General features: G+C 42.0%; 1 protein-coding gene across 1 annotated transcript; it reads left to right on the plus strand.

Moving 5' to 3' along the window:
• Positions 1-12,632: 12,632 nt before the first annotated feature.
• LOC311216114 (epidermal differentiation-specific protein-like) lies at positions 12,633-13,166 on the plus strand (the record flags this gene model as incomplete). The annotated part of the gene is made up of 1 exon (XM_084297660.1): positions 12,633-13,166. One exon carries the CDS (start codon positions 12,633-12,635, stop codon positions 13,164-13,166), a length of 534 nt encoding a protein of 177 aa, XP_084153786.1.
• Positions 13,167-18,408: the final 5,242 nt, after the last annotated feature.

Here is an 18,408-nt window from a genome sequence, read left to right on the forward strand (position 1 = left end):
CCACAAAAAGCACGTCAGGAATCCAAGCAAGGTCCTTGTTCTTTACCAATTACATGGGCATCACAGGGCACAAAGCAGGTCTTTCATAGGGCACTAGGCGTATAGTTGAAAGGCGGTGCGATACATGTCATTTCACCTTCTTGCTGTGCTTCTTCTGTATTTCTTCCCTCAGTATTTTATTTATTTGGTTCCTAAGGCTGCAAGAAGTCCTAGAATCTCCTGTCTCTTGGTGTTGGCCTTCCTGAATACACAACTGAGGAGGTACCAGCAAATGAAAGTTTGTTCTATGAGATCCCTTATACCTCTAGCTGCAGTCAGCTTCCATACTGCTGGGGATTTGTTGCCATTATATACTTTCCCTTGAGCTGCTGATCATTGTTATGATTCTGGGTTTTCTTGAGTTACAGCACTCTGAGCTCTCATTTTGGATCCCAGGCTCCTCCTGCTTTTGTCTGTGAGTGCTGTGTCTTTTCAGTTCTGGAGGGGCCCGGAGCCACCCTTCTCTAGAAGAATGAAGGCTCTAGGATTAGTAGTTTGAGGAAGGAGTCATGGAAAGAGCTTAAGGGCAAGCGTATAGTGGATACTATTGTCCAGGAACGTGTGCTTAAAGGCTACCTGATGTAGAAGTTACATACTTCTGATGTTTGTTTAACAGCCTTTGGTGAATTTATTCTGTCTCTTCAGGTTTTAAACCAGCTGGTGGTTTTGGTCTCTCCAAAGCACTGTGGGTGCACAGAAGAACCGTATTTAGATATGCAAAGTATTTTACTTTGTTTTAAGACTGTTACCTCTTGTGGTCCCCTACTTCTAGTACTGTGTGACGTGGCAAATAATTGGTCTTGGGGTCAACCTCCAGTAGTTTTATCGATCTTTTCACTCCCTTCTTTAGCATCTCTTTTCTAAATAGGATGGTGCTAGTACAGCCTATTTCTCTCCAGGGGGAGCCCTTTCCCTAGCTCTGTGCCCTGTGCTTCTGTATCTTTTCACTTTTACGGTATTATTTCTAATATCCTACATGTCGCAACTTGCTTCAAGGGCTCAGAACACAAACACCGTGCCTCTTTCTTCTCTGAGTCAGACTCAGATCCTCAAAAATCTTTTGGCAGGCAAGGTCGTTGCTGTGGAAGAACAGAAAGCAGAGCAGTGCTCCCCCACCTGCAGCAAAAGAGATGGGCCAGCACGAAAGGACACTTTGTCAGAGCAGACTTTGGCAGCTTCCCCGTATCTCTTGTTTACCTAGGCATGTGTTTCACTGCTCCCACAGCAGATAAGGAGAGAACCTTTTGCCCGTCACCATTTTGCCTAGCGTAGCAAAACTTTGGTATTTTCTGATGCCTTTAGATGCCTGATTTCAGACATTTGGAACCTTAGAACTCAGAACTCTGGCCATGACCTTAGGAAGAGTTGTAGTTAAGTGATCTCCTGAAAATCTGATGCTGAACAGATAGTTTTTTTAATCTTTTTGTTTGTTTGTTTGTTTTCCTGCTGTATTTCTTAAGCAGAAGTGACACCTAGCGTTGACTCGAGGACAGCTCCTTGTCTGTCGTATTTTTTGCTTGGACCAGGGCAATAAACCTTAGGAGCACAACCTGATGATAAAATTTGTGGGAGGAACAAAATGCTGGATGCCTTTTCTGAATGCAAGCCTTTTGTGAACAGGAGAGTCTTTTTTTAGCCAAATGTGCTTTGTGTTTTGTTTCCTGGTATTGAACATCAGATTAGCCTAAGCCTTCATGTTTGTGGATTCCGAGTTAGCAACCATGTTATGGAAACCCAGTTGAATGTTTAATAAATGCAGGGACAGAAAGCGGTCTTGTTCTCTGCCATTTTGAACTGAAGCAATTATTTATTGAATCTATTGTCTTTTCCTTTATCTGTGAAGGGAACATTCTGGGAAGGAAATAACTAGAAAAGCTCTTCCCTTTCCTTGCTGCCTTCTGTATCTTGTCAAGCAGACTCATGAGGCTTTTGTCAGTCTGTATTTGCTTTGCCTCTTTGCAGTGCATCGTTTGTGGAGCTTACTCCACATGCAGTGAGTGGATATATGCAGCATCCGTTCAATAGGGTGCTATTGTCCCTCCTCCAGTCTTTGCTGTAAAAGTAGTGTTTTTCAGTCCACATTAGTGAGCGCTGGCAAAGGGGGAATACAGTGTTATAAATGAAGTCTCAACTCAACCTGATATTTGTAATATTTATTATTACAAATTATTATATTAATATTTATTTATATGTAAAAGGTATAAAAAGTATAAAAGGCAAGTAAACAGTGCTGGTTTTGCAGGGAGTCTACAGTCCACCAACACACACATGAACATCAAACATTCTAAACATATAGAACATTGCTTTTACATACTAAACCCGAGTATGCCTGTACATACGTACACTTAGGAAAGGTAACAAACAATCCTTTAAGTTCCATGACTTAACAGTCTCCGTTTTCCATTCCTTTTCTTGATTACCAACAGGTCTCCATTCTCCATTCCTTTTGAACAATACGTCTTGCTTTAAGTTGTCAAGCAACTCGATCTTCGGCCTTATGTATCCCGTACTTCCCGGATTGAAGAAAATCGTATCCATCTCCTTTCCAAGGCCAATAGGCCTGGGTCAAAAGGCACGTCCAGGTCACCAGGGGGCGTAACAGCAAAAGCCTTGGATGGCTGTAGCAGCAGAGGGGCCCATGGCGTAGCAGTCGGATCAGTAAAGGAGCCCGCAGCTCCCTCACTGTCTGGCAAACCACACGTGTCTGACTGTGGTCCCACATGGCTCTTTAAGGCCTCAGAGACTGCTCGCCGGGTGCTGAGCAATCCTGCTGCAACCTTGTCGTTTTTAGTTGCAGAGTGCCACCCCTTGACCTCAGTTTGGTCCAATGTTTCAGGCTCATAAACTGCCTGAACGTGAAGAAGGAGAATAAGCTGTAAGGTTACCAGGACAGTCGTTGTTTCTAAGGATGTATGATTCCCCATAATGCGCAGCTGCTTACCAGCGAGGGCAGTTGTGTGCACGGGTTTGCTTCTCTCAGCTTGAGCTTCTTCCCAGCTCCGGTGCGCCCATTTCCAGCGACTTTCTGTATGAGCTTCTCTGAGCGGTTTGTTGAGTTTGATTGCCTCATGAAGATAGGTTTGGCCAATGTGCCTGTTCCCGTCCTGGTCCCCGTTCTACTAGCCTGTTCCTTTTCATTCCTTCTTTCTGCTTCGTTATTGATGACATAACTTCATCACATCGTGTTGCCCCTTTTTTTTTTTTTTTTAATCTTGAGGGCAGGCTCCCCTCTTATACCCTTCACCCCACAGCAGTTCTTTTCAAAACAACTTTTCATTGATCAAACAACTTTGCCTATAACAACAACAGCGAACACCCAGAATCTTCCCTGCCTTAATGGCTGGAGAACAAGAAACCCAAGACTGCATGGAGTCTCCAGAATCAGCCTTCTTTGTTCCCTCTAAACTCTTTTACATTCCTGATGGCCTCATCGTTAAGAGTCTGATGTTACCATCAACCACAGGGCTTTCTGGCCCCCATGGCTCGGTCTTGCACCTGGGACGGGGTAACCCTGGCTATATGTACAGACTGGGTGACAAGACACTGGAGAGCAGCCCTGCAGAGAGGGATCTGGGGGTTGTGGTTGACAGCAAGCTGAATGTGAGCCAGCAGTGTGCCCTGGCAGCCAGGAGGGCCAACCGTACCCTGGGGTGCATCAAGCACGGCATCGCTAGTTGGTCGAGGGAGGTGATTGTCCCGCTCTGCTCTGCGCTGGTGCGGCCTCACCCTGAATACTGTGTGCAGTTCTGGGCACCACAGTCCAAGAAGGACATTAAACTGTTGGAGAGTGTCCAGAGGAGGGCGACAAAGATGGTGAAGGGCCTGGAGGGGAAGACGTATGAGGGGTGGCTGAGGGCACTGGGCCTGTTCAGCCTGCAGAAGAGTACATGTAGTAGTAAATCTAGATAATTGGGGCTGCTGGTGATGTCTGGACCACTTTCAAGCTGTATGTGTGGAACTCTCCCATTCTACTCTATTCATCAGCAGAGATGACTGGTCCAGAAACACTTTTGCTGATATTCAAAACCTTTTTAGTCAGGCAGATGTATCTGCTGCTCAAAAATGCAATGATTACACGTTCCACAGCTCATTGGTGAGGACTCCCTCTTCTTGGAAATGGCTTGTATGATGTTGCTCAGTTCGAGTTCAGCAAGGATCAGTCATTGGTCAGTCTTGTGTCTTCTGTTTATTTTTGGTCATTATGTTTTTGCAAGATCTGGCAGGACTGAGAAGGAAGAGCGGGTCTGGAGGTGGATGATGCTTAATTCAGTTTTTCTACCATTTTATCTTTTCCAACACTGTGAAGAGATTACATGAATGTCATCCACAGCTTAGCGTTAAATTATTTTATCACCCCTCAATCCACCAGAAAATAGATTCCAACAGTGCAATGAAGATGAAGCCAAGCACAGAGGAAATAAAAGTAAGGAAATGCATGAGTCTTGATGTATTTGTAAATGACTCTCTGGGAGAAAAAAAAAATGCACTTGTTAAAAATAAACTCTATTTTTGTCACAGTCTCCTGCCAAATTCGATAAATATATTAAGATCAATATTGAGATACTGAGAGTAAAAAAGATAAAACGTTTTACTATTAATCATTACAAAACAACAACAACAACAACAAACCAGCACACAAACACACTGTAAATGTTTAACAATGTTTAACAATATTTAATAATATTTAATAAACAATCTCCAACTCTTAGCTTCCTTTGTGGTATTCTACTATGTTCAGTGACTTTTACTTCCTTGTGCACAAAGCACAGTGTAAACGAGATCACAGAATCACAGAATTTTCTAGGTTGGAAGAGACCTCAAGGTCATCGAGTCCAACCTCCAACCTAACGCTAACAGCCCTCCACTAAACCATATCCCTAAGCTCTACATCTAAACGTCTGAAAATCCGTTTCGTTTGTTTCCTCATAACAGTGGAGAATATGGTCATTGAAACAAAGACCTTCTTTATTTATGGGCTTGTGAGTGTGTACGCAGAAATCCTTTGCTAAGCTTTTCTGTCAGCACATTTCTTATGTAACATGTGTTGATTTTCCTCAGTGCCACAAGAAGCCCCACTGCCAGCTTTGGTGCCCTGCAAAGAGAATGTGGGGGACTTAGGAGCTCCCTGTTGCCTGCATCAAGCAACATAATAAACACCATACAGGCATGCTAACAAGAAAATTTATATTTTTTCTGACAGCATAAATTCATCCTAGTCTGAGCCATTTCAGTCCTTTTTGTTCTGAACTTTCCTCCCTTCTGAGTGCTCATTCTCCCTTCTCTTACCGTATGGTGGGCACCGTGGCTTAGGCCGCAAATCCGCTCTTTTTGCTTGTGACGTTTTCTACCAGATCAGCATCCTGAAACTTGCTCATTGCATAAAGAAATGAGCATTACATTCTGCACAAAAAAAAGTAAAATGCCCTCTAAATAATTAGTAGTGACAGCAATACCTGAAACACAGCTGTTGATATTGATGCTAGTAGCTGGGATGGAGGTTGCCTGCTAAAGGGTGAGTGATCTTTTTTTATAGATAAGTATAAAATATGGCAATGATTTTTCAATGTATGTGAGTCCAGATGATTGAAAATACCTAGTGTTTTAATTTTTCTCTTGTACAAAGGTATTGAAAAATAAGTCAGGAACTTGATTGGCAAGTCACTTCCATTTCAGGTAACCCAATATCATGCGGCCACCCAGTTAGTGGAAATTTTATATTGAATTTGTTGACTAAAATGGAAGTATTGAAGTGCTCTTCTGTAATGTTGGAATGTTTGGGTGGTTTGGCAGGGTTGTTTTGTGCTAGTGATGAAGTAATACTTTGCGTTGTAATAACAGCAATGTGACAGCAGCGTAACAGAGTTATGATGCAAGTTTGACAGCGGTGCTTTTTGGAGCCAAATATAATATTAGTCTATATTCTTCAAAATACTTTAGAAATTACTAGTTATATATGTTTGGTAAAATAAGGTCTAAAAAATGTGGTCTTTAGGTCTTTCTTTGGATTGATGCCTCTGCATGTTGGGGCATCCTGCTTCTCTTGCATGATGTTAACATCAGCAGCTGCTCCACTTTTGTCAATAAAGAGTGCGGGTTCAGCATCTTGCTTTTTGGCTTAAGTAAATTTTTGGCTTATGCTCATTCAGAAATGAACCTATCAGTGATAGTGAATGTATGAATTTGGATATACCTAATCTCAGTCTTGTCTGGCAGTGAGTGGGGCCCTTGGTTCTTCTTCGCTCTCTTAAACTCTCATGGACCCAAGTCTTGGTGCTAACCTGACCAGTGACCAAGTACTGGTGAGGCCTGGAATAGAAGCAGCAGGCAGGATTGAGAACCAGGATGTAGTAGGGCCCTGGCAGGGACTTCTGTCTGTTTTATCCAAACTGAGGAACTGTCAGTGTACATCCCCTTGGTGTCTGACGGTATACATAAGAGCTTGCAGTGGGTTCATTTTATTAGCTGGTGTTGAACTGCTGGGGACAATTACATGCCTGCAGTGCTGAGGCGTGAGGAAGGAGGGGCGCTTCATGGCCTGCAAGGAAGCGGCTTGTGCCTGTTTCCCACTGAGCCTGCCCTGCATTCCTGGTGTAGCTGTTCTGGGCAGTGGGGGAGGTGGTGAGGGAAATCCTCAGGGGCAGAGTGGCCAACCTTGATGCTCTCAAGTAACCAGCACATGATTTCACAGAGGGTCTGTCCAACCTGTACTCGTGTCAGGTGAGGTGGGAGCCCTCATGGTGGCCTTTCATGTCTCCAGGTGAGTCTGGAGGAGCCAGTCCAACCTAGACCCCTGGGAGAACATCTGGGAGCAATCTGTGGCTGTTGTGCTTCAGTTGGCCTTGTCTGAGGGAGAAGTAACAAGGCAGAGTGTTTTGGAAAGGAAAGGGAGGCTGCACATTTCCTGAGAAATGAGGATGAGTGGCTGTGTGTAGAGGAGTGCTGAGGTGCAGTGAAGGTTGACAGCAGGTCAGGTCCCTGGACTTTGTCTAGCAGACTCTGAGCGCGGAAATCATCAAATGAATTAATGTGTGTACTTAGATCAGTATAATCATGCATGGAGAGCAGGATTGGCTTGTACCTTTGTGAAACACCTTGTTTATGACAAGGTATATCTGAGGGAGAGGTGTCAATAAATATTGATAGTGTATATTACTCTGAGGAATTTGCACAATGCTTTCCTTTATATTAATGCCAGAAATGCCAGATACCTTAATCATCTTTTCAGCCCAGGGTGGTGTGTTTTTTTTTTTTAAATTTACCATGGAAGCAATTGCTTGTAGGATAATACAGCAGTCCCTGATAAGCAGTTTCAAATGTAAAATATATCATAGGGTAAATAATAATAATAAAAAGGTTGTCAATGTGTAAAAAACGTTTGCTGCATGTGCTACAGTTTTCTTCCTTCAGCCTCTGCTGGCTAGGCTGCAGGCCCAGCCAGATAGGAAGGAGTTCAGCTGCTGCTAAGAGGACAGACAGCAGGAACTGCTGAACAGGGAGCAGGAAAGAGAGGGATGGGGGCTGGAGATGAGTGCCCTGGGCTATCAGTTCCTCATGTCTCTTCTCAGAGGGATGAAGAGACAGAAAGGGGAGGACTTGAAGAAATAACAGATCATCAACAGAACAAGAAAAGCCATAGGTTCACAATGATATTTGGGAAAACCTTCCTCTTCCTCAGACAGAACTGAGCTTCCAGGATGTTGATTTGAGGCTTGCAGAGCTCCAGGATTAGTTTTTTTACCTGGAGTTTCTAAATAAAGCTGGTTTGCTGCTGGAGGAGCTGACCTTTGTGTTCTCCAGCTGCTGAAGGTCAGATCCCAGTGCAGAGTTTTCATCTTGGAGCGCACCAGTAAGATGTGATGCTGGCGTGCTTTTATGTTCAGACTCACTTAACAAGTGCAAATCAGCAGAAACCAACCCAGCCCCAGGGGCAGGCTGGATTGGTTTCAGCTAATTTCCCTTCTAGCTGAAAACGGAACACGTAATGTTGCTACACAGTAGCATAAAGCATATGACATGAAATTCAGTGGAAAGTGGCATAGGAGGGGAAGGCTGATTTAGTTTTAATATGAAATGACTGTTTTTACGTGGTCCAATTGCTTCAGCTGCAGAATCACCAAGATAAATTTGTCCCAGTTTTTGTGTTTGTGCTACTCGTGATGACATGGAGCATAAAAGATGCTGGTTTCATGTCTCCAGGATTCTCCTTAAGTTAGTGCCCCTTAGTTTTGGATGCATCTTCTGTATGCTTTTGAAGCTGACAGTGATATTGTTTTTTTTCTGTCTACCTCTGCCAGTCACTAGGATTTACCGTTTTTGTCTCCTTTTGTAGCTGTTTTATGGCTCCACCCCTGTTCTTTATCTTCCCACAATGACTTGATGCTGTAGATCATCCTTTTCTTTAGTCTTGGTGGAGGCCATCCCTTTGTTTTAGGTTGTCCCTTGTTTGTTCTGTCTTCTAATCTGAATTTCCTGAGAAGCTTCATGTTGATGTGCTTGATGACATTGATCTAGGTGCTGCCAATACCTGCCACACTTACAGTAAAGCTCCTGCTACGCATTTCTTTTGGTCCTTCTACTCACAGACCGACCCTTTCATTCTCCACTCAGGTCAATCTTAATGTTTCCATGACAAATGGAAATGTGAAAGGAAAACTGAAGAAATGTAGCTTTCTTCAAATCCAATTCCTGGCATTTTGGCTTCTCCTTCCAGTGAGCCCACGTCCTCCTGACAAAGTTAAAAACTCAAGCTTCCTTTCTGCTACTGTGAATTACTGTACCTCAGTAATCTTAAGTACTGTCCCTTGTTACTTAATCCCCCCCAGCATCTAAATTTTGTAAATGTGGACTCCATGAGTGGCCTTGATCACTTTTGGTTCCCACTCAAACTGTAGTTGTATTAAAATTGGGCACTTGAGAGGGTGCTCGGATGATTTTCTTGCTGTCTGAGCCTTTGAGTAGATTCTCAGATCCTCTTCTGAGTATCTTGCTGAAAGCGTTGGCACATCTCAATTTGTATTAGCTGATGGTGGAGATTTTCCTGTTTCTGTGATACTTTCCATATAAAATACTTTTTGATTTCAAAGAGGAATAAGGCTAACCAAATGTTCTTTTCCTGTTTACAAGTAATTTTTGTGCAGTTGCATTCAGAATAGAAAATATATAGAATATATATATAGAAAATATATAGAAGGTGACTTTTGTTTTTTAAATAGAAGATATCCTAGCAGGAAATACCACATCTCAACTGCTCTGAAATCCCCTGAACCATACAGTCATCCTGCCAGGGGTGATAAGGAGCCACAGGTGGAGAGGAGAGGGGGTGAAATCCTCTCATGAGTGTCATGCAGGCTGTGCTGAGCAGGATTGGCGAAAGACTGGCAAGTTGGGTCCTCCATGGGCCTGGTAACTTTCTGGAACAGTAGAAAATTCCTTCCCACCCCTAACCCCTGTTTTTTGATTGTGGATTGTTTTATTTATTTTTTATTTTTTTTAAATGAAGTGCTAGTTAAACTTATGGAGAAGCCCAACAATTACCTCAACCCCCTGCTCTTTGGCATGAAATAAGAGTGGCAGGAGAGGAGTGAGAGGGTGGCTAGAGAGGAGTGGGAACTTCCACTTTCCATCAGGAATGAGTTCAGCAGGGAGAGATCATTGCAGCACAAGAAATGGTGCGATTTGGCAAAATTGCAGTAAAGCACAGTAAAGCTGATTGTGCAACTAGATGCTGTGAGAAGCTGAGGTCTTGCTGCTTTCCTCCAAAGCCCAGAATGTACATTCCTACTGCTCTGCTTCCAACCTCTGCAGAATAGCAAAGTAATGAACCATGTGGAAAACCAAACCAAAGTAAACAAAAAACAAACAAACAAAACAACCAAATCTACCAAGCAAATAAAACCCCACATTTTTGTGCTACTTTAGTTCGGTGAGTTTGGCACACCATTGGCTCAGACAAGCAGTAACAAAAGAGATGCAGCAGGAGGGTTTGGGTGAGGCTAGTGGCCGTCTTCTTTTGGTGGATGTGAACTCTCTCCCTGCCTCAGCTTCCCATTTTCTCCAGCAATATGCTACCTGGTAGTAGGGGTCACTTAAACATCATCCTAAATCTTTCAGTGAAACTAAACACTTACTCATTTTATTTTACCACTATTGCAGTGTGTTTTTTTTTCTCTCTCTCTCTTTTTTTTTTTTTTAATATTTTATATATATATATAAATACATATATTTACACCATCATTGTAATTTATCAGTCTATTACTAGATTTCAAAATTCTCAGATGGATTTTCTGGAAAAACAGTCTTCTGTTTTTCACTGCTGTGGATATTTGCAAGATCTGGATTGCTCTTGAACTAGCAACAATCTCCTTGTTTCCTTCCACAGTAGCATAGCTTGTCAGCATGCTAACCAATTAACATATGTGAAATCATGTCTCAGAGTAAAACTGCAATTCAAAAAATAAGTAAAAATGTTCCTACTGGAGCTCTGCCAGAGCTGCCTCCTTCTGCTTTACTAGCTCTGCATCCCTGTGACTTCTCAAAAGGCTATGCAGAAGGGTAGGGGGAAAGTGAGTTTAAAGCAAGCTATTCAACTGCCACCTCTGTCACCTGAATATTGTCAGAGAATATAGGGACTCCAAGTGAGTAATAATGCAAGTCCAAGGTAGGACAGGTCAGAGAGAAGCTTTTTTTAAACTATGATTGTATTGAAAGCACATTCAGACAGCAACTCCCCCTATACCCCTGTTCTTTGCCAGGTGACTGCAGAGACCTGACTATGCTATTTCAAAGAAAAGGAAGAGGTAAGGAGAAAAAATCATTCTAATGCAAACAAAGCTAGGTCTACATCCTTGGGATGGATGGATTCCAGAAGTTAACTTACATGTTAACAAGGCATGTACCCATGCATGGGGGAGATGGCAGGTAACAAGGTACTTGAGGAGTTCACAATTGTGACAATATGGAGATGGCTCTTGGTGGAGCCTGTAAGAGTGGCATATCCAGTATGAGCTTAGCTGAGAAGTGGGGATTGGAAACAATCACAGACTGCTAGCTTTTAATCAAAAAATACTGTTTTAGTTATTGCAAATTTCTTAGCAAGACCTCTACTATCTTAAATAGTAATATTTTTGCTATCAAAATATGTCACATGGAAACCCTTTGGAAGACTACTGTATATTAGACTCACTTCACAAGTAAGCAAAAATGTAAAATGCAGCAAGAAAGAATTTCTACAGTCTATCCATCACAAAATGTTTGATGTGCTTTTATTATTGTGATCTGGTTGACTTCTAGAGAGTAAAGAAAAACAAGAATCAAGAGACTAAATTTTATCAAGGTGGTTGCTGATCAAAGGACTTTTGAAGCAGAGCAGGAAGTAGAATAGAAAAACAAAATAGGTTCACTAGGTTTAACAAGAATCCTGATCCTTGAGGGTGATATCAAATACTTCTCACTTCTGTTGGGGTGTTTCGCAATACTTCTGTGCGAGCTATAAATCTAGGTGAATTTTCTTTTGCGACTGAAAGTGCCGGACTGGAGGAAGTGCCAACAACTCTCCACATCTGATAAGCTGGCATTGAGGTGAGATGCATACTTTTTTATGTGAAAACTTTAAATGGCTTCTTGGGTGGCTACTATGAAATTAAGTTGAAGATGTTTTAGTTTGGGATGAGAGCTACAACCTGTATGTATGGATCTGATGTCTGTCATTTACAGAAGCTCGATGCACCCCTCAGGTAATGAGAAGAGCACTACAGGATAACCATACCTAGTAAAGGGAGGGCTTGGAAGGAGATGTTGCTACAGAAATTCCAAGGGGTGAAATAAAATATTTAACAAGAGAATGTTGGGACTAGAATCTGTATGTTGTCAGAAATTAACTAGTTTATTTAATAATAATGTTATTATTACTAGCAGTAGTAGTACTGATAGATAAGTTGTTAAATATTATCAAAGTCATTAAAGTCATATAATAGTGTTCTAGCAACCAACAAATTTCACTTTCATTTAGAAATTAATTGAATGCCTCACTACATACATTGTATGTTTTTTACATACAGTATTGTGAGTTGTGAAATGCTGTCAAAACAGCCCACACCTATTTCTAAAGTAATTCTCAAATGCAGTGTCAGTCATGAATTGAAAGACTCGTTGTAAGAGACAAAGAAGCTAAAACAAAAGAATGTCTCAAAAACTCAGCATCAAAGGGTGATATGGTCAGAAAAGAGGATCCTGCTAGGGCTGGATAGTGCTTTTCTGAGGCCAACATCCTTATCCTGGGTAACCTTCTGAGATACCTTCTGGCATCCAAGGTTCTGGCAGCTGTGGTAGGAAAGGTATTAGCAATCTCTCCTCCCACCCCCCGATTTTTTCTTCCAAATTCGAATTTCTACATCTTGCCCTCAGTTTCATCCAACAGCTGTTTTATTCATTCTTTGCTAAAACTGTCCTAATTGTCCCATTCTTCTTGTTTCCTCTCCATTGTGTCTTTTGTGGAAAGGCTTCTTACAAGTGTTGTTTGTTTTCTGTTTTCCTTTTCTGCAGGCTGTCATTGAACTTCTACAGCAAGAAATCTAAATTACAGAAACACTGCTGAGATGGGGAAAATCATCATTTATGAGAACACCAACTTCCAGGGGTACTCCAAAGAACTCACCAGAAACGTTGCCAATCTGAAAGATGTAGATTGGAATGACTGTATCTCCTCAGTGAAAGTAATTGGACAGCCTTGGGTGGCTTATGAACACTTGAACTATACAGGCCGGTTACTGGTATTTGAGGAGGGAGAGCATAGCTTTGTTGGTAAAGAGATGAATGACAAGATCTCTTCCCTGATGTTGATTACTGAAAATTTACACGATCCACAGATCACTATCTATGAACATAACCAATATCAAGGGAAGAGCAGGGTGATAACAGAAGCTACCAATTTGGCTAGGGGTCATGACAATGACATGGCGTCTTCTCATAAAGTGCAGCGAGGTGCCTGGCTGTTGTGTGAACATAGCGATGGAAGTGGTTTTCGCTACATTGCACGAGAGCATGAACACCTTCCAAGTTATAAAGCAATCAATTTCAATGACAAGCTTTCATTTCTGCGTCCCCTTCTTCCAGGAAAGCATTGTCACTGATGGATAGCAAATTCTGAAGTCTTAAGGGTAGGTGTAGCCCTAGGAAGAAGGATGAAACATAGATCTCTCTGCTTTTTTTTTTTTTTTTTTTTTTTATTTCCCCTTGTGGCATAGAAATACTGAATGGGAGAGCTCTCTTTTATGCTATGCTGCTGATGTGTATTTCTCAATCCTGTCTGGCACTGTTCTCCTTCCCCATGATCCCAATTAATGCAAGAACTATCATATTTAGTAATACGAAAAAAACCTCAGTGATAAGAGATGAACTTGTGGTGCCTAACCTATTAAACCTGTAACTAGGACTCCAAAGCACTAGACCATGTAATGTGAAAGTGTTGCATGTTGCTTCTGTTGCTATATGCGTAAGCACATACGTAGTGTATAACCAGAACTGCTGACTTTATATTCTTCTTTACAATGCTCTTGCTTCACAATGACCTCTGCATTTTTTTTTTCTATTCCATTTTGTGTTGTTACCAATAAACAAGATATTGCAGGCAACAATGGCTCTATTTTATGTCTTCTTCGTTGTTTGACAGATAAATATTGCCCATATATGATGAGATTTCTATGTACTAAGAGAATGGTTCACACAGTCAGATCCATGAAAAAGATTTTGAAGTCTTCTGAAAGGTTTTATTTTCTTCCATTTTCATTTGTCAGTAACATTAGTTTCAGGCATGACTCAGTGTGATGTCACTTAACGGTGATCTTTTTAAGTCACTGTCTTATTTATGATAAAGTTAGAGCATTGCATTATATCAATAAATATATTGCTGCTTCTCTTCCATGAGGGAAGTGTATAATTGCATTTGTGACACTCAGCCAGACTTAAACTCTTGGTAAGCATACTGATAATGGTTTTATCATGGCCAAACACAAACTTGGAAACTTTACTGAAGGATCACAGTACTGATTGTGTCTTAAGGCACTGATCATACTTACAATTTATTGTCTTCTAATGCTCTCAAATATATATTCAAATGGAAATTTCTGATAAATTTGATTTGATTGGTTGACTGCAATATGAAATCCCTAGTATTTTTAAACTCTTCATCTCGATACGAGATGATGTATTATTTTGAAATCACAGTGTTTCAATCAGAATGGAAAAACCCTTTCTTCCAAACCTTTATAAAAATCTTGAGAAGGGCCATATGGTACATTCTCCTTCTATCAGAGGGCTGACTGAAATGCTAGATCAGGTAGCTATGTGCCTTCTGAAGTACTGAGTAGTGATGTGGTTTATCACCACCAAAAGCATGCAAGGAATCCCAATAGGTCCTTCTTTGTTCTTTACCAATTCCACGAACATCACTGAACGCAAATGACACCTTTTGTTGGGTAAAGAGGCAAATAGGGCATGAAGATGCAAGCTACCAGAAGCAGAGAGATACAGAAGGAATGATGAAGAATCTGTAGTTCAGTGTTTTGCAAGCCACAGAAGCGCCCGGTGGATGACCCATCTACTGTTCAGAGTTCATTCAAGATTATGATTGTATTTTTACTCTTTACTTCCAAAGTGGCACACTGAAAACTTCATGACAGAATAACTTTCAAGATAATTTGCAATTAATTACGTTTGCACATGAAATATGCAAGGTCTTATTGAAGATGTGGGATCACACATTTCAGAAACTGTTTTGCCATATACAGGTTTACCTGGAGACTGCAGAATTGCAGTTCTGCAATATCATTGTTGAATGTCAGCTGAGTCCTATTGTGGCAGTTGTGCAGCTTTGTATTGCAAAGTTTATCTATCTGAGTGCTGAGCTCCTGTTTGCGATTCTGTTCTTGGATTCTGTTCTTGTACTGTATTCTGTTCTCGTATGTTCTTTGCTAGAACTAAGATCTACAGCATGCAGTGCTATCATCTGCTGGGCTTTGTCCTGTTTTATAACAAACGTCAGTCACTTGTGGTTCTTTTCCAGGCTCATGTGTGTGGATGCAAATATACAATAAACAAATATACACCTCCCTGGAGGTGTTCCACATCAGGTTAGATGAGGCCCTGAGCAACCTGATCTAGTGGATGGCAGGGCAGGGCAGTTGGAGCTAGATGATCTTTAATGCTCATTTCAACTGATGCTGTTCTATGATTCCATGATTCTGTGATCATTTAGGCTTCATGTGTGATGGGACACTTCTTACTACTTTGGAGACAATTTCTGGTTTCCTTGCTTTACTCACCACACATCTTCTTTTATAGGGATTCCAAAACTCAATTCAAAGTACATTGAAAATTGTATCTACTCTAGGCCAAAATAATTTGGACACAGAGAAATTTTCTGAGAAAGCCAACTGTACAGAAAGGAACTAAATAGTTAAATCCCTTAAACACTTCCAGGGATGGGGCATGCACAACTTCCCTGGGCAACTTGTTCCAGTGCCTCACCACCTCTGAGAGAAGAATTTCCTCTTAACCTCTAATTTAAACCTCCCCTCTTTTAGTTTAAAGCCATTACTCCCAGTCCTATCACTACACTCTTTGATGAATAGTCCCTCCCCAGTTCTCCTGTTTCCTTTAGGTGTTGGAAAGCCCCTATAAGGTTTCCCCTAGTCCCTCTTAAACTAGGCTTAGCATAAATATAGAGTAAAAACAGTGATTCCAAAATAAACAATCATTTTAAAACGTTCATAGAAGGGATTCTTACTTATCTGACTTGTGGAAAATGGAGTCCTCAATCAGTAAGATTGTAAAGTAGGTATATTTATTGAGTGCTGGGCAGCATGGGGGGTAGTCTCACCAAAGTCGTGCACACCTGATGCGGCAATTTGCCATGGTTATATGCAGCAAAGAGTTACATATGAATGAAGTTTCACAGTGCACCTATACATATGCATAACCTGTCCCCACTTCATGTTAAAATTAGTTCCAAGGAGTCATTTCCATAAGCTCATCCCATCTGCGCTTCCGCAGTGTCTCCTGGTGGTGGTCACCGGGGGTTGTGGGGATGAAGGTTGGTGACTCTTCCTCGTCACAGCTAGTAGACCTCTTGTCTTTGCGCAGACTCAGTTGCTCCTTGGCTCTTGTCCATCTGCAGGACCAGTTTCTGCCAATTTCTTAAGACAGGTTCACACCCTTATCAAGAGACTAGAGAGGGTTCAAACAGGATATACATCACTAAGAAGTGATACACAAACGGGCTGACCATTTTCCTGCTTAATTAGAAATGTCTGCAGAGCAAGTTCAGACACGTTTGACTGATCAGAATGTGATATATGGAGTAATAATTCATGTAAAGAAGATGGTTGGTATTAATAGAGAAGGGGGTAGATGTGGGAGTGTGGCCATGAGGGTCAACAAGCCCCATGGTTGGTGATAACATCAGACTCTTAACAATGGGGCCATCAGGAATGGAAAGAGTTTAGAGGGAATAAAGAAGGGTGATTAAGATGAAGCCTTGCCGTCTGGGGTTGCTTGTTTTCCTGCTGTTAAGGCATGGAAGTTGCAGGGGGGTTTGCTGGTTCGAACTGTTAAAATTTGTTGTTTAATCATATTTTTAGTGTGGTTTCAAGGGTTAATGAAACGCGGGAAAAGCAATCAGGTTTTGTTGTTTTCGGGAACCTTGTGGAGGGCAGAGCATGTGCAGAAGAAGAGGGAGGCAGTCGAAGCCGTCCCTGCAGTCTGGAAAAGATCCAGGAACAAAAGGTCACTAGTGGTGATGGGGGGAACCATGAGCCTTCATCCCCCACGACCCCCAGCGACCGCCACAAAGAGAATTATAATACGAAGTGGGGATAGGATATACATATGTATAGGCGTACTCGGGTTTCTTGTGAATATGTAAAATAATGTTGTATATATATTTGGAAAGTTCGATGGTTGGGTGTGCATGTTGGTAGAGCGTAGACTCCCTGTGCACCCAGTGCTATTTACTTGCCTTTTATAAATATTACTAAATTCAGATTGAGTTGTATTGTTATTTATAACAAATTGGTGACCCCGACGTGATCTTCTTGGACCGGTAAAGGGAGGCAGCCCACCTAGTGGCCCTTGCTGATAGCGGCGCTAGAGTCCAACAAGATTTTGAACACAAGAGGCAAGTAAAGAACCGAGAGCTCTCCCTTTGTGACCCATAATTCTGCATGCGAAGACCTGAACTAAGAGGATTTGTGAGTATACCGTTCGGTTGGGTGGGATTCAGCTGTGTGACTATGTGTAAGGGTGTGACTGAGATGGAACTTAGTTCTGAAGCGAGCGTGGAGGTCTTCTAACCATTGTTCTGATCTCCCACGAGGGACTCGGCTGGTGAAGGACTGAAGCGATTGGTCTAGGAATTCATGGGTGGGTTAACCACTTGCAAGACACCTCCAGACACAGGCACAGCCAGGGATTCAGAACCTCTTTAAGGGTTCCAGGGATTTGGAACTTGTTTGAAGCTTCCAGGGATTTGGCCAGGGATTCAGAAACTCTTTGAGGGTTCTAGGGATTCAGAACCTCTTTGAGGGTTCCAGGAATTCGGAACTTGTTTGAAGCTTCCATGATGGGTCAGGAGGAAAATAGATTCTCAGACCTGAGAGGCTCAAAGAGCCCAGACATTCCACCAGAAAGCCCATTAGGGATAATGTTAAAATATTGAGACGATTGGGAATCAAGGAAAGGAAAAACTAAAGAGAAAACGGCTCAATTTTGTATGATAAAATGGCCAAAGGAACCTTTAAGGCCACATGTTTTTTGGCCAGTTTTCAGATCCTTTGAGGATTGGGTATGTCAGGCATTGAACCTCTATGTTAACTCTAAGGAGCCTTTTAACCAAGAAGAAAGCGAATACATGGCTCTATGGATAGGAGCCTCAAACTCATTTCCCCCAAACCAAACATTCACTTTAAATACGAGAACTGACAGGGGACAGGAAGAATGGGAGCCTCATATACCCCCTCCCTATTCATGGCAACCAGAACCACCACCTGTTGAAAGTTGATTGCCCACGGCCCCTGTTCCCTCTCCCTCTCCTCCTGCACGAAGGACTAGAAATAAGATAAGAGCCACAGAAAGGGAGGAAAGTGAAACACGAGGGCGGACTGACGATTCAGGAGGTCTTTACCCTTTGAGGGAGGTACCCCTTGGGGGGAGCCAGGGGGAATAGGGTTTGTAGCGGTTCCTTTGAACATGTCAGATGTAAGAAATTTTAAGAAGTAAATGGGAAGCCTTTTAAATGACCCTTTAGGAGTTGCTGAAAGATTGGACCAGTTCTTTGGTCTGAACATGTATACCTGGGAAGAAATGTAGTCCATATTG

The sequence above is a fragment of the Netta rufina genome (genome assembly GCF_964035555.1).
Source record: "Netta rufina genome assembly, chromosome: 1".
NCBI lineage: Eukaryota > Metazoa > Chordata > Aves > Anseriformes > Anatidae > Netta > Netta rufina.